Consider the following 23,547-nt stretch of genomic DNA (forward strand, 5'->3'; position numbering starts at 1 on the left):
AACCCTAGGTTTGTTAAGACTACATGAGTCAACCCTCCAAACAGGTAGATCCATAGTGTGCATTTAATAAATGACAGCCATTGTTAGGTGAATGCGAGGTGCTTATACATAGTCGTTTTCAGATGTTTTCATGAGAGCCTTCCTATCTATATGTTATGTTGCAGAGGAGTTGGATTTTAGCCATTAGTGTAATATATATTCCATGCCCACATGCCTTTCAGGAGTGACACTTCTTTAAAGAGTTCTTCTTGGCACCCCATGTCCTTGCTACCCCTGTTGTTAGGCCCTTCTTGGCTTAAGGGTTTTGTATAATATCTTAATGGGGAAATAAATGGAATAACAAAAATAACAATGATAAAGCAGAAGTTAACCCTTTCAGAAGCTCACAGTTCAGTAGGCTGTGGGCTGCATGACTGACCCCCTCTGAGCTCCAGTTTCGCTCCTGAAGAGGACACTCGGCAGACCTGTGTGCACCCCTCTCCCCTGACCTGAGTGGAAGGGGATGTTGGTCCCTCACTATCAGAATCTGCAAAGCCAGTCTGGACAGAGAAGCTGGTGCTCTGTGGTCTCAGGTGGATGAAGCACATTTCCAGGGAGGTGTCGTCTGTCAGATGAAACTGGGTGATATTGTTTTCAGCTTAGCATTTCCTCCTGGTTTATAACTAACTGCTGCTCTTAAACTTGGAGAGAGAGGGCTGGTGGGGAGACCACTCACATGTGAAGGTTTTAGATTAACTATGGATAAGTTAAACTAAAATCCCATGAAATAGGCATTATCCCTATTTTAGAAATGAGAAGACTGACTTTAAAGCACTTGCTCAAAGGCAAATGCCTCTCCGCATGCTTCCAAAATCTTTTTTTCTTTTTACTCTGCTGCAAGACAGTAATAGGAATGGGCCCATGATCATCCTTGGTGTGTATTTTGTTAGAATTTGGGTCTGAGGAATGATCACCAGTGGCACTATACCTGCACATTCTTAAACATGCTGACTTACCTGGGGTCAGGGCAAGACCCGGAAAACTCTGAACTAGAACTTCTGTTCCTCTGCTTCACTAGACCACCCCCCCCACCCCCACCCCAGCTTCCACGCTCGTTCGTGTAGCGTCATGACAAAGATGGCTCTTGTGTGGGAAGGAAGTTTACCCAGAGAGCCGCCTGTCCGGAGGCCTGTGAGGACAGCCCTGGCCCAGGACCCAGGCTAGCTGCCAGGCTCAGCGCACAGACCTGCAGCCTCTCCGATGAGCAACGCTAATGGGTTCTGTGGTGGAAGGAGGTTGTTTTACAGTCTGGACCCCTGTCTTCACTCCTTGGCGCTCTCTGTAGGCCTCGAGAGTAAAAGGCAGTACATTCATTTCTAATGCTTCCAATCGTGCATAGAGCCCTTCGCGGGTGTCTTTTGAGAAGCCCCATTTAGCTTTCGGACTCCTGACAACGCCCTCTGCACACACAGCACCTTTTATGTGAGGCAGCTGCCATTTGCATTTCCCATGCTCTCTATTTGCACAAATTCAGCGTGAGATTAGAAACAGAAAAGTTTAATTAGGTGGTTGAAAAAATTCCCTCCCCAGCTCCCCAGGAGAGCCAGATGAGGGACAGAATACTGAAAGAAGGGGAAATAAAATAGTGCCATGCACTTCCGGTCTGCCCGACCCCTGGCCTCCCGCCCTCTGGTCCCGAGGCCGGAGCGGCTAGGCTCAGAGCACAGGACGCCCTCCACCCTCAGGCCACTGGCACCAAGACACTCGAGTCCCCGGCACAGGCCTTGTCACCACCTCAGCGTTCAAAGCTCTCCGCTCCCCCTCCACTCTCCAAACATGTAATTATCATTCATTTCAATAATTGTTTCATATCATTCATTTCAATAATTGTTTCAAATACGCATACGAAAAGAGTAAGGGAGATGGCAAATACAATTTTGTAACTACATGAAATGCCATTCAATAAACTCCAGAGATTTATTGGTTTGATTTGTCTGTTATCAAATTAACGAGAGCAGGACAAAGTGCCTTGCGCAGTTGTGAAGGCAGCACACGTTAAAATGCTGCAAATTATAAAGCGGGTGAGGCAGGAGATAGATGGGCTCCAGGTGAGGCATTTACAACTGGCCTTCTATTTACATTTCATGGGGCAGGAAAAGTGGGCTTCAGGCCGGACACTTAGAACTAGCCCCCTGCTTGCATTTCCTGACACAGGAGGTAGGTGGACTCCAGGTCAGACATTTAAAATCAGCCTCCTGTTTGCTCTCTGAGATAGAAGCAATGACAGAGACAGGGTAAATAGCCAAGCTTTGTCTCTTGTGGACACCTTAAGATAACAGTCATGGCAAGAACAAAGAGGGGCAAAACCTTGTTTGAGTAAAGGATCAAAGGATCTCCGCTTCCCCCCTCCTTGGTGCAAGGGAGACACTACACATGCGCAGAAAGGCTCCTTGGGGGTCAGGGAACAACTCCAGGCTATGGTGACTCTTGCCTCTCCCAGACGCCTTCACATCGGGATCCATCTTGGCTGAGAAGTGCGTGCGCACCTAAGGGGAGGGTCCTGAGACAAATGGGGGCGGGGGGCGCGGACAAAGCAAGATGACTGGCCAGAAGGGAGACGAAGACCCGAAAAACTGCCCCCTTATAAAGGATTTAAACTTCCCAAAGGAGCCACTCTCTCTGAGTTCACCCGTGTGTCTTTCCGCATGTACTCTGCTTTTCCAATAAACTTTTGACTTTTCTCTTTACCTTCTGCCTCCTCGCCTGAATTCATTCTTGACAAGGCAGGCAAGAACTAGAGATCCAGGCCCTAGCAGCTGGCCCCTGTGGTCTAGTTGTTAGGACTCCCGGTCCTGGAACTAAGATCTTGCTTCCAGCTCCCGCTCGCTGTTGCTTGCTGCAAGCCGCCGCTTGCTGCAAGCCGCCGCTTACTGCTGCTTGAGTCCGAAGTCACAGGGAGGGTGGTGGAGAAAAATGCACTTCCTAGTCCAAGCTCAACTTCACGGACTATGTGCAGCTCGGGCAGGCGGAGCGCTGTGGGAGGGGCGAGAGAGGGGCTGGACGAGGCCACTGGCCCAAGGGGCAGCGTGGGTGATGGGGCCACCAGTCCCAGGTTCATACTGGCCCCGGAGCAGAGCTCTTGCCTTCACACGCCCTGCCCTCTCTTCCTGCTTCTGAGCCCCCTAGAAAGGTGAGCATCCTCAGCTCTGCCCCCTCACCCTCCCCAGCTCTGCCCCCTCACCCTCCCCAGCCAGAGTTTGCCTGGGGACTGAAGTCACCAGGTGGCCGTGGGCCTGGGGAAAGAAGAAAGACGAGGATGGCGACTGGCTCTGAAAGATCCCCCCCATCCCTCGAACAATTTAATATACAGACTTCTGATGCCACTTCCCAGATTGGGAGTGGGAAATGCCAGGTGGTTAAAGGGAAGGTGCAGGGAACCTTTGAATCTAGCCACAGGCTCTAGTTCCGTCGTTAAAATATATGTGCATTCAAGGATCGAGCAACCCAGCTCTAGCGGCCCGAGCAGAAGTTAGAGGGTAGTCGCCACAGCCCGCTTGCTCAGGTCCTGGGGAGCCCTGCGGGTGTGGTTCCAAAGTTGCGGCCCATCTTGCAGGTCTGTGTGTTCATTTAAACAGGTAGCAGTGTCACCAGACTGCCTTGCTGAGCCTCCTTTGCTGAATGGGAGGCACAAGACAATTTCCCCTGCTCTGCCTGGGGTCAAAGTGCACCACCTCCCCAGCTACCACCGGTAAGCTCTGTCCACACGGCCCTCCCCTCCGAGAGACCCAGCATTTCGGAGGCTGACCGTACGCTCCCAGGGGAAAAGAAGTGGTTTTGAGAGACATTGGGTCTTTGGGTTGTAAAGCAAAAACTTGTAGTTCGCAGTAATACTGTGCCTAGGCCTGGGGCAAAGCAGAGACCCTAACAGCACAGAGAGCTGGGTGGAGGGAACCAGTGAGAGGGAATGGCGAGAGTCCAGCAACTCTGGCCTGGGGAACAGCGGCGCTAAGTCCCGTGGGGGAAGGTGCGGGGCGGGTAGGGGTGGGCAGAGCAGCAGCTTTGGAGACACACAGACCTGGCTGCCGACCTAGTGCCCCGCTGCCACACTTACAGCCCTGAGCAGGTCCTTAATCTCGAGGCGGCTCAGCTACTTCCTCTATTAAAAAGGGGGATCTTTTTACCCACCTTCCAGAGGTGTCAGTATAATTAAATAAGAACTAGAACCTGGGACATAATAGTGGCTGAAAGATGTGAATTCCCTTTCCAGCCAGAGCCCTGAGCCTGGCCCCAGCCTCCCTCTGCCTCCCCGCCACCCCCAAAAGCTTGCGGGGCACACACAGCAGCTCTGCAAGGCCTCCACGCCACCCTTGCCAGATCGCACTTCATCACCTCTTGCCCAGACTCCCCACTGCGCTGGCTCAGCCTCTAGGAACCCCGCTTCCCTGGTCGGCCTCCCTACGCGGCCCCCCTCAGATCCACCCACTCGCTGTAGCCAGACCAGAGTTAACCAGCACTTCCTAGAAGCCTTTGAAGCCCCACACCCGACACACACACACTTTCTGTGTGACGCAGCCAGAACTCCTCACAATATTCAGAACCCCCGTCACGGTGATATCCAGTGCACCTCTGTCCCCCAACACCCGCCGTGACCACTGACCCTGCAAAGTATGTACTACAAGTGCTTTCGTTCCTCTGGGCTGTGTCCGGCAGGCTCCTCCGCCTGCATAACCTCCCAGCAGACAGGAAAGCTTCACAAAGAAAGCAGCCTTGCACCTGGGTCCCAGAGGTCGACTGCTTTGGGGGAGCAGAAAATATAAAAGTCAGAAGAAACTGACCGGGCGGGGAGACGTGACAGAGCAACTTCCCAGGACAGAAACAGAGAGGTTCAGAGCGGCCGAATGACTGAGTTCATGGAGAGGAGAGTGGGAGGCCAGCTTGTAGACACTCAGGGTGGGGGCCTTTACACTGAGAATGACTAGCGGGGCACGCAAGGCTGGTGGGATGCCAGATGCACACGCGTGGGCACGACCTTCCTGCGGTGCTTTCCACTGACCGCCTCCAGCCGGGGCCGCACCCCCTAATCAGGTCATGCCTGGCTCCTGAAGCCATTCGTGTTTGAGGTCCCCGCAAACAGGCAATACTGGGGCCAGTAGAAATACTGAAGATTTGTATACAGAATCCACAATCTTGAGGAGAAGGATGAAACGATGGGAAGGTCGGCGAAGGGGAGACTGCTGGCTGCAATTGCCCGCCCGCCTGAGGGTGGAAACAAGGCCCTTTATGCGGGTGATGTTGACAAGGGCTTTTCCACGAGGACCTTCATGACAGTAAAATCCTGCGCCTGAGGCAGAGTAGCGACTGATGCCACACCCTAAAGTCCTGCGCTGGCCCAGAGCGGCTGCCCAGCAAATGTCAGTTCCCTGGCCTATAAATTCTCTCTAGAACATGAAGGCCTCATCGTCCCAATTCCACTTTTGCCCCCAAACCTACTCTCCACGGAGCAGCCAGAATATTCTGTATATATATTATAAATAGAGACAGTCACTCCCCTACTGAAAACCCTCCCTAGGGCACCCTTTATCCTTAGGCTTCTGCACACCGCTCTTGACGAAAGCTACCCAGTTGCGAAATTTGAGGTCAAATGTGTAGATCTGCCTTGTCCTTCGGGTCCCATCATTCTGTGTGGCATCCAGGTGGGACTACACCCGGTCCCCTCAACGCGGCCAAGGTTTTCCTGAACTCCTCCAGCTTTGGGCCTGGACTTGCTCCTCCCCCACTGCACCTTCTAGAATCTGGGGGCCAGAACTGAGGCCGCTCCCAGCCGGCACGCTCTCCCGTCACCTCCGGGATGGCAGGTCCCATCCTCCCTTGTCACCCGCTCCCCAGGCCACTTCGTGGGCAACAAATAGCACCATGATCACCCTGGCTCTGCTCTGTGGGACTGCAGCCCCTGCACTGGCCTTCTAGCTCCTTCTATAGCTTCAAAACTAGGCACCCTCCTATCTCAGGGCCTTTGGACTTGTGCTTCCCTCTGCCTGGTTTATCCTCCAGGTACCTGCATGGATCCTTCCCTCAATTTCTACTCCAGTGTCGCCTCCCCAGGGAAGCCTTCCTGACCACCAGTAATAGAACTGCAACCCCGGCGCTCCCTCAGGGACATGGCCCATCTCCATTTCTGCGCAGCACGTCTCACCACGTAGTATGTTTACTGCTCATCTTCCTCAGCTGGAAGCAGAATTCCATGAAGGCAGGGGCTTGATATGTTTGGTTGCTCAATACGTGTGTGATGAAGGAACAGATCACACTGCAGGCGTCACCTGGGAGGGAGCCTGGCTCTACCTGAGTGAGCGCTGCGCAGGTGGTGGCTGGGACCCAGGTGGCACACACTCCGTGGTGCGGGGCTGCAGGTCCAAACTCTGAAGCCATGAGCTACTTGAGGTTGGCCCCTTCCACTGCCCTGGTCCTGGGGGGACAGGAGGTCGGGGAGCTGGAGCCTCAGGGCTTGGCCGGCAGTGGGGCCAAAGGCCCTGTGCCCTGGGGTTACGATATGTGGTTTGAAGGGTTTCTCACCCTTCAATGGACAAAGTCAGGACACAGCTGTGCAGTCCAGAGCTGAGCTATCATCTCCCAACAGAGCGAGGAAAGAGAGGTGTCCAAGGCCTGGTCACCAGGCAGACAAGGGTGACATTTACCAGAGCAGAGTCATTTTCTTTCTTTTAAAAAATTAATTAATTATTTATTTTGGGCTGTGTTGGGTCTTTGTTGCTGTGCGCGGGTTTCCTCTAGTTGCGGTGAGCGGGGGCTACTCCTCATTGTGGTGCACGGGCTTCTCATTGCGGTGGTTTCTCTTGTTGCGGAGCATGGGCTCTGGGCGCGTCGGCTTCAGTAGTTGTGGCATGTGGGCTCAGTAGTTGTGGCACGTGGACTGTAGAGCACAGGCTCAGTAGTTGTGGCGCATAGGCTCAGTAGTTGTGGTTCGCAGGCTCTAGAGTGCAGGCTCAGTAGTTGTGGCTTGCAGGCTCAGTAGTTGTGGCGCACGGGCTTAGTTGCTCTGAGGCATGTGGGATCTTCCCGGACCAGGGCTCGGACCCGTGTCCCCTGCATTGGTAGGTGGATCTTCACCACTGCGCCACCAGGGAAGCCCCAGCAGAGTCATTTTCCATCAGCTCTGGCATTCCCAGCAGCAGCCTGAGGCATTGTTAGTCACCTCACATCTTGGACCAACGGGCACACCTGAGAGTGAACTTGATGACTGAGTACAAACACTCCCCACATGGCCATCTGTAGGCTCTAGGCCCCCTCCTGCCCTCCCAAAGCCCACTCCCCCCACCGCCCCCCACTCCCGGTGGCTTCAGGACAAGGACAGAACATGGGAAAGGTAGCTGGTGGGATAAGACACAGCAGCTGGGCTTGCTGCTTGAGCAGCTTTCCTGGAGGACAAAGTTGCAGCTTCCAATTCTACCATGAATTATCGGCGAGTGAGGCACCACCGGGCCTGGCCCTGGCGCCGGGGGAAGTGGGAGGCCAGGGACCCCTTTCAACCACTCATTCTGAGACCACTGCCTGGGACCCAGCGGATGATCCTAAACAGTTGTCAGATGAATGAGTGAAAGAGCCACCTTCTCTCGGGTGACCTTGTTCCCCATTGTCACACACAAATGCTCCTCGACACTCATCCCAAGTTCTTCATTTCTACCTTCAGGTCACCTTTTGGGCCAAGTGAACAGGCTCCCCAGGGCGATAGAACTAGCACTGCTGCATTAAATTAAGCCAAAAGGAACCAAAAATGGGTTCCGAGCACCTACAGACTTTATTTGTGGGGAAAAAAATGTGTTGTAAAAATCAGTTTATTCTTTTATAAAAAGTACTTTCTGGGACTTCCCTGGTGGCTCAGTGGTTAAGAATCCGCCTGCCAATGTAGGGGACACGGGTTCGAGCCCTGGTCCGGGAAGATCCCACATGCCATGGAGCAACTAAGCCCATGCGCCACAACTACTGAGCCTGCGCTCCAGAGCCCACAAGCCACAACTACTGACCCCGCATGCCACAACTACTGAAGTCCACATGCTCTATGGCCCATGAGCCACAACTACAGAGCCCACGTGCTGCAACTACTGAAGCCTGCACGCCTAGAGCCCATGCTCTGCAACAAGAGAGAAGTTACTGCAATGAGAAGCCAGCACACCGCAATGAAGAATAGCCCCCACTCACCACAACTAGAGAAAGCCCACGCGCAGCAACAAAGACCCAACACAGCCAAAAAAAAAAAAGTACTTTCTATTTTTTATAGAAAGTAAAGCCCAGAGAGGTTAAACGAGTTGCCCAAAGTCACACAGCAGAAGATGGCAGAGTTGGAATTAGAATGAGTCTCACTTCAGGCCACAGAGGCCAGTCCACTGTGAGGACAGGAAGAGTGATGACTCACACTTGCTAACGTGGGCTCCTTGGTTCAGCCACCACAGCGGAGAAAGGTGGTGCCAAAGAGACGCGAGAGGTTCAGGGTGCAAGAGGTCTGTGTGTTCACGTTCCAGGGCCCCGGCTCCTCTCAGGGGCCCCTGAGGTCGGTGTTGCCCTGTGTGCAGTGAGGGTCTGCAGGTGAGGGGCTCCACCCAGACCTGCTGTCCTTGGGGAGGACGTTGGGTAAACTGCTCCTGTCCCCTTCTTTCTCCACCACCACTCCATACCCTGGTCACCTACTTCATTTCTTTTAGTGGTCCCCTCGAAGGGACAGGCCACAGGCCACAGCCTAGCCTGGCTGTCTTCCCACGCCGTCGTGATCTGCTGGGAGTAATGCAAGATCTGTGCACAAGGGAAGCAGCACCGGGGACAGCGGGGCTCTCAGCAGGGGGTCTGGCACTCCTGGGGCTGGGTGATTCTTTGAGGGACCACACTGTAGGATGTTTACCAGCATCCCTGGTCCCTCCCTGCTAGATGCCAGTATCTCATACACACCCACAGGTCCTAACAAAAAATCTCTCCAGGCATTATCAACTGTCCCCTGAGAGGCAAATCGCCCTGGTTGAGAACCAGTGGTGTAGAGAATATAAATACTGTAGGATAATGCAGAGGAGAGGGAGCGTGGTGAGTGCCCGAGGGCAAAGGAGGACAGAGTCTGGCCTGGAAGAGTCCAACCGAACAGCGTAGCAGAGATAGTGACGCTCACCAAATATTCCCTGGGCTCCCCTACCTCTCCCAGCCCCCCTGGAGCTAAGAGGGGTCATGTGACTATTTCTGACCAGTGAAATACGAACAGAAGAGACAAATGTCACACCGGGGCAGGTGGTGGGAAGCCCACATGGGGTTCCCCAGTCTCTACCCGCCTGCGACAGTGCCTAAGAAACCATGTGTTCTGCACGGTGCAGGGAAAACCAGGTGCCTGCAGAGCCGCGGGGAGCAACGTGCCCCCAGATGCACACAGAGCAAGGGATGAGCCTCAGAGGCCTGGGCGTTGTAGGGGACCAGGTTTGAGCCCCGCCCACTCTGACTAATGGAAACGGGGGCAGGAGCCTGTGGGAAGACCTGGGGGTGAGAAGCCCAGCTGTGACAGGTGAGGGCGGGCCAGGAGGGGAATGCGCATGCGCGGTGGTGAGCGGGGCGCAGCCCCATAGCAGTGGCCGGAGGGGCCAGAGTGAAATGCCGAGAGGTAGGCGACAAGGCACACTGGACGCATGTGATTTTTAAGAATCCATGAGTCTGTTGAGTAAAAGAAACCATTCACTGAAGAGAATGAGTGGAATGACTGCGTTTATATAAAGAACACAGTAGTAAAACCTAGCTCTCCTGTTAGAATTCAAGACAGCACTTACCCTTGGAGGAGAATCTAGTAACAGAGAAGCACAAGGGTCTCTGGAGGGAAGAAATGTTCTCTTTCTCGTCTTGTGCTGATTCCACTAATGCATTCACTTTGTGAAGATTCTTCACACTGTCCACTAAACTGCAAACGTTTGTACTTTATATTCCAATGAAAGTTTTTTCAATGCAGTACCTTCAGCATTAAAAAAAAGACCCAGTTAAATGGTGATTTGTGCGCACGGCACTCTGCAAGGTTTTATCAAAGGAGAACCGCACACACATCTTGGATTCTTTTTTTAAATCCGCATTTCAGGGCTGATTTATGGCTGGCGTTGATTCATCTCGCGTTTTACTTAGAACAGAAATGAGTATAATCCAGAACCATTTGTTCCTGCCCAAGGCTGTGGGCTAGAACAGGACACTGATCTGCGAGAATTACTCATACAGACCGAAGAGTGTTTGCTGGCCCCAGCTGAGTGAAGGGCGCCCAGCTGACTCAGACAGCCTTGAGAACATTCAGTTCTGGGGTTTAACGGGACCAATAAACAGAACTCCTTCTCCCATTCCGGCGCCCCGTAGGTCTGTAAGTGTGGTCCCCAGTCCAGCAGCCTCACCTGTGTACTTGGGAGAGGTGCACGTCCTCGGGCGCCACCCCTGACCTGAGAATCAGACACTCTGGGGGTGCGGCCAGCGTCCGTGGTTTCACAAACCCTCCGGACGATAATCATGCTCATAAAGTTTAAAGTAAAAACCACTGGGTGAAATCAATTCAGAATTAAAGCAAAAGAATGGGCAGGTGAAGCCCACAGATCTCCTTTATCATTGATGAAGCTAATGCTGGGAATCTAGGCTTATGCCTAAGGCAACTGGACTCCCTAATATCGAATCCCAAATTAGACAGGCACCCCTCTCCTGTGGGAGCCCGGGCCTGCCTCAGCAGAACTAGGGCATGAAGGAGCCGACAATAATGTGTGCTTCCTGCAGACAGAGAACAGGACTGGGTACACAGTTCCTCTCCAAACTCACTGCTCAAGCAATCCGTCCCACCTGCCTGGAAAGGAAGGAGGGGGCCAAGAGGGCAGGAGTGTTGTGCTAAAGAGTAGTGTCCGCCCACCAATGCGCTCCTAAGCGAGGATGTGGATTATTCATGACTGGAAGAGATCAGCTTCTCTCCCTTTGGGTGGCTACACCCCTGTCAGCTTTGCTTGACCAGGACTGAAGTCCAGCAGTTCACCAGGGCCTGAGGTGCTCTTCATGGCACTGCCCCATCTGGTGGGCGTGAGCAGTTCCTGAAGAAAAGTGGCTTCTGGTTCTGAGGCTTCAAGTCCCCACCTGTCTGTCCCAGCGTGCAGTGTAGACAGCAGCCTTTCTGCCCGGCGCAGAAGAGAGCCCAGGAAGAAATCCAGCCAGTTTCCTCTCCCATGGGAAGTGATAGCTAAATATGTTGTTTCCTCAGAAGGGGTGTGACGAAAGTGGTGCTTTAACTTGTCATTATCTTCATGCATTTCTTGTTACCTGAAAATAAGCGATCTTCATAACTCTCCTCTGCCTCTCAGCTGCCCACCTATGCCATCCCATGACCTTCCTCTTTAGCATGAAAAGTAGGCTAACTCCCTTCCCTTTCCAAAGGAGGAGACTCAAAGAACAGAAAGGATCTTAGAAATCATTTAGTCCAAACGTCTCATTTTCTGGCAGACGCGTCAAAGGCCCAGGGCGTTGAAGTGACCTATCCAGGGTCTTAGTCACGACCCATGCCCAGGCTTGACACCCACCGGCTGAAAACCCTCAACCCTCCACAGCTCCACGAACAAGCTTATGAACTGCTGGTTATACGGCATTATTTATAATTATGTTTATATCATCACACTATAACCAGAAGCAACTGATAATCTGTCCTGTCTCTTTTTTAATAGTTTCCCCCTGTATTACCAGTCCGGGCCAGACCAATCTGTGTGTGGAAGAGGTCTGTACGGTGGTAGCACATGGGAATTTGCTGTGCCTTCTTGACCTGTTGACCTTGAGCCTCAGGTTCTCTGATGGATCTGTTAAAAGGTGAAAGTAAGAACACACCTGGCATGATTGTTCAGACAGTTACCTGATCAGTGGTTCAAGGGCCCCAACCAGATGATTTCCTCAAGCGCTTCCAGTCTGTATTGCTTTAATACATAACAAGCAGTCTTTCAGGTGCTGCCTGTGAACCTCGTCCACAGGACTCCAGCTTCTGGCTCCGCTGCATCCCCAGGCCTCAGGGCCGAAGGGTTCTACACCACCTGCCGCTTATAATCGAGGAGAGGCCTGGCAAACAGCAATTTGATAAGAAACCACACAAAGTATGTGGTTATCTTTTAAGCTATAAAAATGCCTGATAAGCAAAGATTTCAAATAAATTATGAGACCAGTTTGGGAACAAATATTTCTTGATAGTAGACAAACAGCATTATTTCTGACAAATAAAAAGTTTATTTGCTTATGTGTCCACTTTGGAAGGGCACTGTTTCTAAAACAACCAGACTTACTTAGTGCCCTTGAAAAACATCAGGGACAGATGGAAAATTCAATATCATGTTGGCATATTTTGTGTTTTTCTGAAAATCTTTAAGGGGTAACTTTGTGACTGGCAGGTGAGTACTTGTCATATTATCCAAGCACAATACATTCTTGAAGGATTTAAGAGTGACTATAACATAGCTGGCTCCTGTTGCAAATTGTCACCCAATCCTCTAAGCTTCAGTCCTCAGACATTCAAGCCACCTCGGAGCATCAGGAATAGTGCAGCCTAGTGAATTAATAATGTGGCTTCATGTCCCAGCTCTGCCACCGCACCCCTCAACCTTCTTTCTCCAAACACTGGCCAACTCCAAGCTAACACTTTGTGAAATCAGAGAAGATGAGAAACTGAGAAGAGGCAGGCAAGCCCGCTGGTCAGTAGGGCAATTCCTCGAGAATGTGATATTCACTGCCTACCATCAGTGTGCAGAAGCAAGTGGAAACTAAATGCCCCAGGCTGATGTTAGAATATATTTATTGCTACATTTATATACAGTTATACAAACAGCCCAGACAGGAAAGGGAGTATTGCAACAATTTCTCCAGATGCCACAGATGTGTGCCAGGAAACAGAGCTGCATACCACTGATTTTGCTCTCAGTTCGAAGCCCAAAATAAGTCACATACATTTTTTTTAAGTGGAAAGTTCTTGGAAATTCTCTCCGCATATCCCTCTTTACAAGCTAGTCATGCAGAAAAAAAGTGGGTTCTCAGAAGCCTGTGCCTTCAGGCATCTGTTGCGGGGATGGCGCCTTGAAGACAGGATGCAGAGGATGCTGGCTTAGGACTGCCGGGTGTAGTGCAGAGTTCCCACGTCCTGGCCCATCTCTCTAAGGTCTGTCCCTAGGAAAGGCAATCGAGAGGGGTGCGGCGAGAGACAGAATAGCAAGAAAGGGAAAACCAACAGTCGACTGAGGTGTGGAAAGAACCATTGACAAGAGCCCTGATTGAGGGAACATTCGTCCATCGGGTTCCAGCTGAGATTCTGGACTTTGGGGGATACAGACATTCAGAACATCAGGCATGTCTTAGTACGACCTTATCCTAAAGCTCGCCATGTGTGTCAGATGCCAGGGACCTGCGTGAAGACACAGAAAGTGAACAGGAAAGTTAGGCAAGAAAGAAGAAAACTAAACTTTTAAATATTACCATGATAGGGTTGAAAAGGGCACGACCCTGATCACCTTTCCAGTAACATGTAGCCAAGACAAGAGTTTACTACTGAATTATGAAGGGGGATGGAATGCCGCCAAGGAAACACGATGACGTACAAATTGCACCAAAACAAAGGTGGTTCCACAGGCTCTACACTCTGACCTCAGCCTTGCTAGAGTTATTTTTGGTCTCAAAAGGAATCTAACATGGTAGATATTGCAATGGTCAGATCCAGAATCATGATGTGGCTATGAGATCATGGTATAAACATAGTCCCCTTCATGTCACAGTCTTATAAGCCTTTGTGACGTGAATCACCAGAGAAGTAAGCAGCCTGTGAGGCAGGTGTCCCCAAGGGATTGGTCACCTTATTTACACCAGCTCTGTCTTACCCACCTCAGGCTACTTCCCCCCCAGCCCCCCGACCCCAGGGTCTAGGAAAGAAGGTCATCAGATCAGGTCTAACCCAGCCTCCTAAGCTAAAATCAGCCTAGCACCTCAGAGAAATGACAAGACCTGAAGGTTGAGAGCAAGAAGCCTGTGGGTCTGAATGCACCAGACAACCAGAGGCCTTTGGGGTTGATTCATGATTTGGATACAGCCTGACACCCGAGGCTGTAGGGTGTTCTATCCCTGAAGAAACCAGCCAGCTGCAGTTCGTCCATGGCTATCCATGTAATTCCTCGCCACCATAATCCCGCGGGCTTGCCCGATCACAAGGAAGGGTGTGAGGATTCTGATGGAGAAACCCTCAGGACAGTGGGAGTAGGACCGGAAACCTGTCAAAAGTTCCTGTCTTTTTTCTTGGGTCAATAACACTACAATCAACTAAGGAGGGGCCCAGCTGTTCTTCTGAGGCTGTCAACTATGTGACTTTTCAAGCTGAAGGATGCAGCGATTGCCAACTCCCTTGATCCTTTAATAAATCCATCTTTGGACAATTCAAAATCTCTGTCATTTGATCTTGACTTTTCTGGTAAGTCATGTAGAAACTTTCTTTTCCTACTTCTGACGGCAACAGCAGAGTCAAACTCACTCAAAGGATTTGCTCTAAAAAGCAAAAACACTAAAGGGTTAAAATCCATGAGGAAAAATTGCAAAACAGCAGGCAAATTTCAGTTGGAAGGATCTTACCAATCAGCAAACAAAATGGAAAGAGTTATATAAATGCCTGCACTGGAAGAAATGATTTAAAGATGAATAGCTAAGAACAGTATTGTTTGTGGCAATCTACGGATCATTAAGAACATGTTTTTACCAAGGATTTTAGCTCACATATCAGGAATAAGATTAACTGGATTCTATGGAGTCACAAACACCCCTTTCAAAATGAGTGAAAGCAAACAATGATGGATGTGTCACAAGGCCTTCAAGTGGATTTTGAAACAATGAAAATGTTTTGGTGATGTCATGGCATGTCAGAGATTCTCGCATGACCTTAAACTCGTTTCATAGCAATCCAAAAGTCAAGGTCATTACAAAGAATGCAATAATGCCATTTGCAGCAACATGGATGGACCTAGAGATTATCATACTAAGTGAAGTAAGTCAGAAAGAGAAAGACAAATACCATATGATATCACTTATATGTGGAATCTAAAATATGACACAAATGAACTTATCTATGAAACAGAGACAGGCTCACAGACATAGAGAACAGACTTGTGGTTGCCAAGGGTGAGGGGGGTGGGCAGGGAAGTATTGGGAGTTTGGGATTAGAAAATAAAGAAATACAGAAATAAAGTCAAGGCCAAAGAAGCAAATCGTTTCTAAAAGTTCCCCAGCCTAAGTGAACATATATCACCATTTTTTCTATGTCACATGAAAAGAACCTAAAAAATAATATTGTTATAACAGACAGTTATTCCACATCTTAAAGTGTTATCTAAAATATATTCCCATATAGCTAGAGATTGGTTTATAGAATTGTGGGAGGTTTAATCAGCAAGTTGGGGGAACTCAAATGTACCATTCAAGATCTACAAATAAACCACATGGCTGTAGTTTTATTTAGAAATGGGATGGGTTGAAAAATCAATTAAAGAACTTTGAAACAACCTCTTATCATGGTAATCACGTTGATCAACAATTTTTAAGTATTTCCAAATTGAGATCAATGCATAATACTAACCTGGCTTACGAACCAATTGTGGAATTTTTCTACTTAATATATAGGTATGGCACTTCATTTTTAAGTATATCTGAACATTTTTTTAAATAAGAAAAACAAAAACCTTCCAGCAGCACACAAGTGTCATATGTGTAAGCTTGCACTATAATATTCTACATCAAGGGGGTTCTTTCACAAAGGTAAGAAAACAGTCTAAAGTAACATGTCTAATCAGCTCACCAAGATTATAGGTAAAATTTCATTTTAATAAACTCGATCTGACCTCAGTGGTCTTGATTGGCAAAGAGCCAAAGAGATGCAAACAACTGAGAAAAAATCTGGCGGGGGTGGGATTAGGTGCTGTAATGGTAGGGCTGGCTCTGGGTCAGCTCTTTTGACTGGCATTTCACTAGATGAAAGGCTCTGGGCTGTGGATTAACAGATTCAGGGTTTATGGGGTCCGGCCAGCATTTTTGCAGTGGAGAGGGTATGGCAGGTCTAATGGGAAGGTGGGCTAGCCCTGGTGAAGGCTGCCAGCTGTACTTACCCAGTGAGGCAGGGAGCCTTCTTCCTAACTGTTACATTTGCTTTATACTGCTTTGGCAAGAACGCATCTGGAACAATGCATACAGTTTGGGTCCCCACCTTTTAAAAGAGACATCAAAAGGTTAGAAAGCATTTAGAACACAGAAGGAAGCCAAATATTGTAGTACAGAAGCCAGAAGCACCCTTGTCACCTTGCATTATGTAGAGCCTTCTAGGTAACCAAATTGCCATAGTAATCTCCTTCCTAATCTTTAACCTCTAACTTCTCTTTTTCACTTTTGAATCTCCACTATTACAATGTTGAAATAAGAATAACTTCAAATCTCCCTTTTAAAAAGATGCTAGAATTCTAATAGTTGCAGCAGCTCTGCACAAACTAGTCAGTTTCATAAGACTACCAGATCTCAAAGCCATCAAAATCTTTTTAAGTATTAGAGTAATGCTGAAGATCAGATTTTATATTTTGAGGTTCTCTCTTGATTAAAATATCTTTCAGGCACCAACCAGACTTAGGTACCAAAATACTTCGTGGTGCCTACTTTAAAATCAATACTTGCTATCTATGAATAAGCAAAGGCTCAATATACTGTACCTGCCTACTAAGACTAGGGTGAGTAAGACAAACACACAATCAAAACCACCTCCCCTGCAGCCAGGTTAGCATTGCAGTGGCTAAAGAGATCAATTTCAACCCTACTTTCTCTGTTCTGTCTTCATCAGCTGACTCACCTGCCATTCTCAGACATAGCCCTTAGAGACACCAAAGACAAAGTCACAATTAACTCCAAAAAGAAATTGCTAAACCAATGAAGCTTATACATGTGTTAGTTTTCTGCCTGGGGAGAATATTGTTTACAGTATTTTCTATGCTTGAGAGTTAAGCAGTTGGAAATGGTAATCTGTATCTTATAAATGGGTTATATATCAAAAGGGCATCTGTGGTGGGCTGTTTCCTATGGAAACCATGTTATAGATGATTAGTTTGGTTTCCAAGCAGTTTCATGCATAATGAAAAACTGAGTCTTGCAGCAAAATACGGCAGAACCCTCACATTTTGATAAAGGAACACAGAAACAATGAAACAAAGCAGTTTTATAATTTTTCCTTAATAGTGAACTTTGATGTTAAATGGGCAGAATTAATTAGAAGGTGATTAAGTAGTACTTGAATTTAAGAGAAGTTTAAGTATTTTCAAGGCCTTTGAAGGTTAGCAGAGCTGGCACTTTATTGTACCAAATGTCATCCTAAAATGTATTGCTTATCTTTTCCCCTAGTAACCAGCACTATTCTCATCATTCTTAACCATAATTGAGGTAGATTTACAGTACCCATAAAGGAACAAAAGGGGAGAGAGAAGAAAAAGGAAGGAAAAGAGAATGATTGGCATGAGTATACTGAAAAAAATTTGGAGGAGCAAGAGAAAGGAGGATGGGGGAGTAAAGTGAATAAATATTAAGGTACAAGAGAGAAAATAAAGTTAAATGAGGTGTTACAGTGATAACAGAGGAAACTACATGCATACAGTTGCCTAAAAGAAAGGCGGCAAAGAGACATCATCAGACATGTTGAAAGTTTGCCACCAGGTGGCGCCATGAAATTAAAATACCTCTAGAAAACAGCAACCCTTGTTGGAGGGGCGGTGAGTGGAAGATACATACAAATCAGAGGGGCAGGATATTCACAATACAGGTGACTCAGTGTTCGTGGACTGCCAAACCACAGGTTAGGACATACATCATATCAAGTTATCCCAGGAACGAAACTTGGTTTAATATTAGAAATATCTATTAATTCAATATGTTAACAGACAAAAAAGCACACACACATATTATCACAATATACACAGAATTTGCATTTGATAAATTTTAAACATCCTTTTTATTTTTAAAAAAACTCTTAGAAAAACAGGTGTATATATATAAAAGGAAGTTTCAGTCACCTGATAAAGGTCATCTACCAAAACAGCAAACATATGTCATGGCACATGTTAGAAGCATTCTTCTTAAATCAGAAATGAGGTGCACTTATGTTCAACATTGTACTGAAAGCTTTAGTTAAATCAACTCAGTAAGATAAGGAAAAGAAGTAAATTATATGGATTGAGAAGACAGACTAAGAACTGTATTAATTGCAGAAGATGACTATTTATGCAGAACGCCCAAAAGCCTTCACAAATTATGAGAAAAAATAAGAATTGAGCAAAGTTCTTAAATATAAGGTCAGCAAACAAAAATCAACTTCATTTTTATATACCAGCCACAACTAGTTTTAAAATTAACTACTAAAAAGATAGTAAAAATAAGATGCTTAATAATAAATCTAACAAAAGAAATAGATGGTCTAAATGGAAAAACCTAAACTTTACTGAGAAGTATTAAGGAAGACATAACTAAATGGAGAGATATTACATATTCATGACTAGGAATACTTAAATATTGTACAGATATAATTTTTTTCCAAATTAATCTATTAATACATTTCTATCAAAACAAGGTGGAGAAACTTTTAAAGAAAACAGGAAAAAACAAAAAGTCACTTCAAAGAGGAGACATGAAAGGCCCATAAATTTAAGAAGAATTCTGAACTATATTAGTAATCAAGACAATGCAAACTAATAGCACATTTTAAACCTATCAAATTGGTAGAAAGTTAAAAAAAGCTAGTGGTATCAAGTGTGCTGAAGTCAGTGTGGGTATATCCTTCCTTTGGAAAACAAGTTGATGGTTACATAGGAAAGTTGAAATGCCCCTGTAACTGAACAATTCCCTTCTCTAGGTAGAGGTACTGTTGCTCACACTACCAGGAAATATGTTCAAGAAGATTTCAGGCTATATTGTTTGTAAAATAAAAAATACTAGAAACAATCCAAGTGTCCATTATCAGAGGAGTGGATAAATTATAGTGCATTCATAAAACAGACACCCTCACAGCAGTGAAAATGAATGAATCACAGCTATATTCATCAAAATGGATGTGTGTGTGTGCATGTGTGTAATCAAAGTAGGTAAAGTTCATAGGCATGCAAAAGAAGACATTATATCGTGGATACAAACAGTTAAAATCAAAGAAAAGGGAGACATGATAGAGGAGGAATACAGAACGCCAAAGTTACTGGCAATGTACTATTTTAAAAACTGATGCATGAGTACTTATTATATATATATTTACATGTATAATACTACATAAGAATATATACTATAAATCATAACAGATTTCTTTATATTTCTCCTAGGCACTGTTGTAAAACAATCTCTAGTTTGTAAATGTTTAAAACTTTCAGAAATTGATGGAGGAAAAATACTACAATAGACAGGGAAGTTATAAATTTTGTTCCAATTATCTTTGGTCTTTGAACCATTCGAATTTTGAAGGTCTCAAATCGTCTAGGTAGAGAAGTCAATAGCTACTCTAAGGACACTGAGTAAAAGAAGCAACTGTGTCATTCCCACAGTGTCCGACACCCTCATCTCTAAATAAGTGATTCCCAAAGCGTGGTCCCAGAACAGCAGCATTAGCCTCACCTGTTACAAATCCAAGTTCCTAGGCACCATGTAGACTCACTGAATCAGAAACTTCAGGAGGAGCCCTGCAATCTGCATTTTAACAAAGTCTGCAGGTGATAATGATGTATGCTAGCTTGAGAACCACTGCTAGAAGTTTCTCAAATGTGTAGGGAAATCTCTTCATTACTACAAAATAAGACCCCTCTACCATGAAATAAACAATCTAGACAGCTGAGAAAGCCACACCGCTGGCCCTTGGAAGAACGTAACTGTTTTTAAAATCCTTTAATTCAGAGGTCAGGAAACTATGGCTCATGGACCAAATCCAGCTCCCCATCTGTTTTTGTAAAGACCATGATTTAAAAATTAAAAGAAGATAATTTGGGCTTCCCTGGTGGTGCAGTGGTTGAGAATCTGCCTGCCAATGCAGGGGACACGGGTTCGAGCCCTGGTCTGGGAAGATCCCACATGCCGCGGAGCAACTAGGCCCGTGAGCCACAATTGCTGAGCCTGTGCTCCGCAACAAGAGAGGCTGCGATAGTGAGAGGCCCACGCACCGCGATGAAGAGTGGCCCCCACTTGCCGCAACTAGAGAAAGCCTTCGCACAGAAACAAAGACCCAACACAGCCAAAAATAAATAAATAATAAATAATAAATTTTTAAAAAATAAATAAAATAAAAGAAGATAATTTTATGACATATAAAACTGTATGAAAAAATAAAAAATAAAATAAAAGTGTATGAAAGTCGGATTTCAGTGTCCATGAATGAAGTTTTACTGGAAGGCAGGCAGCCAGGCTCCTTCACTTACATACGCCCATGGCTGCTCTTGTGCCAAAACAGCAGGGCTGTGTACTTGTGACAGAGACTATTTGGCGCGCAAAGTTGAAAATATTTAATATCTGGACCTACCTTTACAGAAAAAGTTTGCCAACTCCTACTTTATTCAGTAATTACAATCTACTAACCTTGAAGCAAAATATAATCATAGTGATTTCCCCTTAAATGTACAATTTTCCTTTTAATTCCACAGGCAAAAATCTAGTAGTTTAAAAGAATTCTTAGGAAAGTCAAATCAGAACCATTTTCATCTACAAGGTAAATCAAATAACCCACACAGAGCATCTGGAGAATGTTGTTAATTATGCTACTTTCTCTCTGTCTTCAAATATTCTAATAAGTGACAAAAAAAAATGACTGGTGAATTTTAATGAAATACTCCATCACGTTTAGCTCTGAAAACTAGTTTAGCAATCTCCTCCACAGGCATTTCCTCAGGTGTTTCTCTTTAACTGTCAGCCTGTCTCAAGGCTGCACTGGGACTTATTTCTCAGGCCTCAAGCTGTGACCACCTTCCTCCCTGGCTCTTTCCCAGGCTGAAACTCTCGAGGCAGTCAGATCCTCAACCTCTTGAATTTTTTCTAGACCAAGTTCAGTTCTTATCACTGCAGTCCTGCTCACCAAATTTCTGAAATATTTTATTTAACATCTATTAACTAGCTCAAACAGCCTATTTCTATTCATATCCATCTTCACTTCTCAAATTGCATTTTTTTCTAGATTTCTAAGATCCCTTGAGCACAGACCCTTCATTTGATTTCGAGGGCTTTAATACTCAATAGAAAGAAAAGGATGCTTTCTCACCCCCACGGGCGTAAATCGTATATTTCAACTTCAAATCTTTAAGCTATACTCACCTTTTCCTGAAAATGAGAGCACCAAACTCTTCACAGTTTGGCGTTACTAGCCCACACCAAACAGTGGAATAAGTCTGGTCCCCAATTTGATGGGCTTTGATCTCCAGGTCACTGTTACTCTGTATTCAACATAATATTTAGAGCATTCTTCTTTGGCCTCTAAACTAATGAATACATTCACTTTAAGTTATGCAAACAAGAATATCCTCCGAAGGGCACCGTCATGTAAACATGTCTCAATTGGAAAGTTGGTGTTTTGTAGTTTAAAAAAAAGGGTGGGGGAAGATTTCAATTCAAAGAAACCCAAACGCAAATGCAGACTCTGCCACTATGGTGGCCTTTGGGCAGGTTACTGAACTCTAAAACAGGATAGTGCACCTACCTCCAAGGACACCTGCAGCATTTATGATATCTTTGTACAGATTAGGAAAGTGTGTCCCTTCCTCCAGGCACAGGTGTGGTCCCAAGGTGCACGCTTGTCTGGTACACACTAAATTTGTATGTCTGTCCCTCCACTTCTGTCACTATGCTTGTGTGAGCTCCTTGAGATCTGGCTCCTTTCCAACTTCATCTGACAAACAACTCTCCTCTGGGCTCACTTAGCTCTGGACATACTGCCCTCCTTCCTGTTCCTTGAACCAGTAAGCCCTTTCTTGCCTCAAGGTCTTTGCATATGCTGTTCTCTCCACCTGGAATGCTTTAAAGCGAATCTTGTAAATTGGTGTCTAGTGGGCCACTTCCAGAGAGCAGATATATTGTTTGGCTTGCAAAACATTTTCTAAAATTTTTTAAATAGCTGACGTGTAAAATTTGAGAGATTTCACATAAAATTACATTTCTACTTAAATATTTAAAGCATTATTCTTTGGATGCCTTTTTTAAAAAGCTGTTTGCTGGCTTATCTTAGAAAATCAAAGTAGCACTGCTTTGAGGAGCTGCTGCCCTCTTTAGACAGGGCGTGAAGATTCCTCCACCAGGCCCAGTGTGCTCATTGGATCCTTCTGGGCATTTGCATTTCCCATCTTGATTTAAATTTAAAAAGCTAGGCTTCTCTTTTTTCAGGTGGCAGCTTATATGCCAGTTCCTCACAGAGACTTTTTCCGACCTTCCTATCCCCGATTATCATCCTATTTTCCCCAACTCAGTCCCTTGTTTCTTTCACAGCATTGATACAAATTTGCTGCTTTTATAGGTCAAAGATGGTTGAATATTAGCCATTTTACATAATTCAATCTAATACGATTCACAACTTTTAAATTATTCTGCATGTGTTTCATGACTTACCATAGAAAGTAAGCCCATTAAATAAGGATCTAGTCTTCTTCACTATTATATTCTCAATGATTAGTAGGTACACAGTACCTGGAAGGTACTAGGCACTAAAATATATGGATGAATAAATGCAAGGACTCCTCCTACCAAAAGTTCCTTAGTAGCTCCAGAACATACACAAAACCCATTTTTACCTATCCTGAGGTACCTAGAAATAGCCCAAGTTATAAGTGGACTTTCCTAACCCACAGCCCAAGGCAGTCCTACTATCCCCTGCTCAACTCTAGAGCTGGCTTTAGGCCCAGACTTCATCAGCCTCTGCTTACATAGCTGACACCCCTGGTTCTAGCACTGGAAATTACTCCTAAGGTATGATTTTTTCCACCCTGTGCAAACCAGCATTGAGACCACCATTGGACATCAACTGAGATGTTCCCTCAGCCCTAAAGGGAAGCTGGGGGAAAATTGTATGTGTTCCTGAGATAACTGCTGACAATTGCAATAACCTCTGCATCCTTGGAGATGTTAGCAAGGGGTCTGTTGTTCCCCAGATCTTTGTATGTATTGATATCTCTTGTCTACTTGTCTGTCACACTATATCTTAACTCTTCATTTCTTCCTCTAGACTATGAATGTTTTAAAAAATTATTTATGAATCCTCAGGACCTAACTTCAAGTACTTAACAAGTGCTTAGTGAATGAAATTATCTGAATGGATTAAATCATTCAAATGCCACATGGTGCACCCCTAAAAGCTAAACATGCATACAGCTTTTCACTTACTAGGTACAATCTCACGGACTGGAGCAGGGCTGTGGGGTGGGGTGCATGCCAGTGTCAGCTTCAGACATCTGGAGTTGACGGAAGACACTACTAGAAAGAGTATTTTCCTGTTCTGTGTTTGTGGAAAACACTTCCCAGAAGATACTGTACAGTTAAGCTAAG

General features: G+C 46.2%; 1 protein-coding gene and 1 long non-coding RNA gene across 2 annotated transcripts in view; both read right to left on the reverse strand.

The window, feature by feature from the left end:
* LOC309667926 overlaps positions 1-23,547 on the reverse strand; it is a 614,088-nt gene that overhangs the window by 302,326 nt on the left and 288,215 nt on the right. The gene's annotated exons all lie outside the window — the stretch shown is intronic.
* Positions 12,777-23,547, reverse strand: part of RDX (radixin) — a 97,404-nt gene continuing 86,633 nt past the window's right edge. The window contains exon 15 of the mRNA XM_082476887.1: positions 12,777-16,228. Within this exon, the coding sequence (XP_082333013.1) occupies positions 16,162-16,228 (67 nt within the window). The 3' untranslated portion in view covers positions 12,777-16,161. The remainder of the gene's footprint in view (positions 16,229-23,547) is intronic.

The sequence above is a fragment of the Balaenoptera physalus genome, assembly GCF_965194825.1.
Source record: "Balaenoptera physalus genome assembly, chromosome: 10".
Taxonomy (NCBI): Eukaryota; Metazoa; Chordata; class Mammalia; order Artiodactyla; family Balaenopteridae; genus Balaenoptera; species Balaenoptera physalus.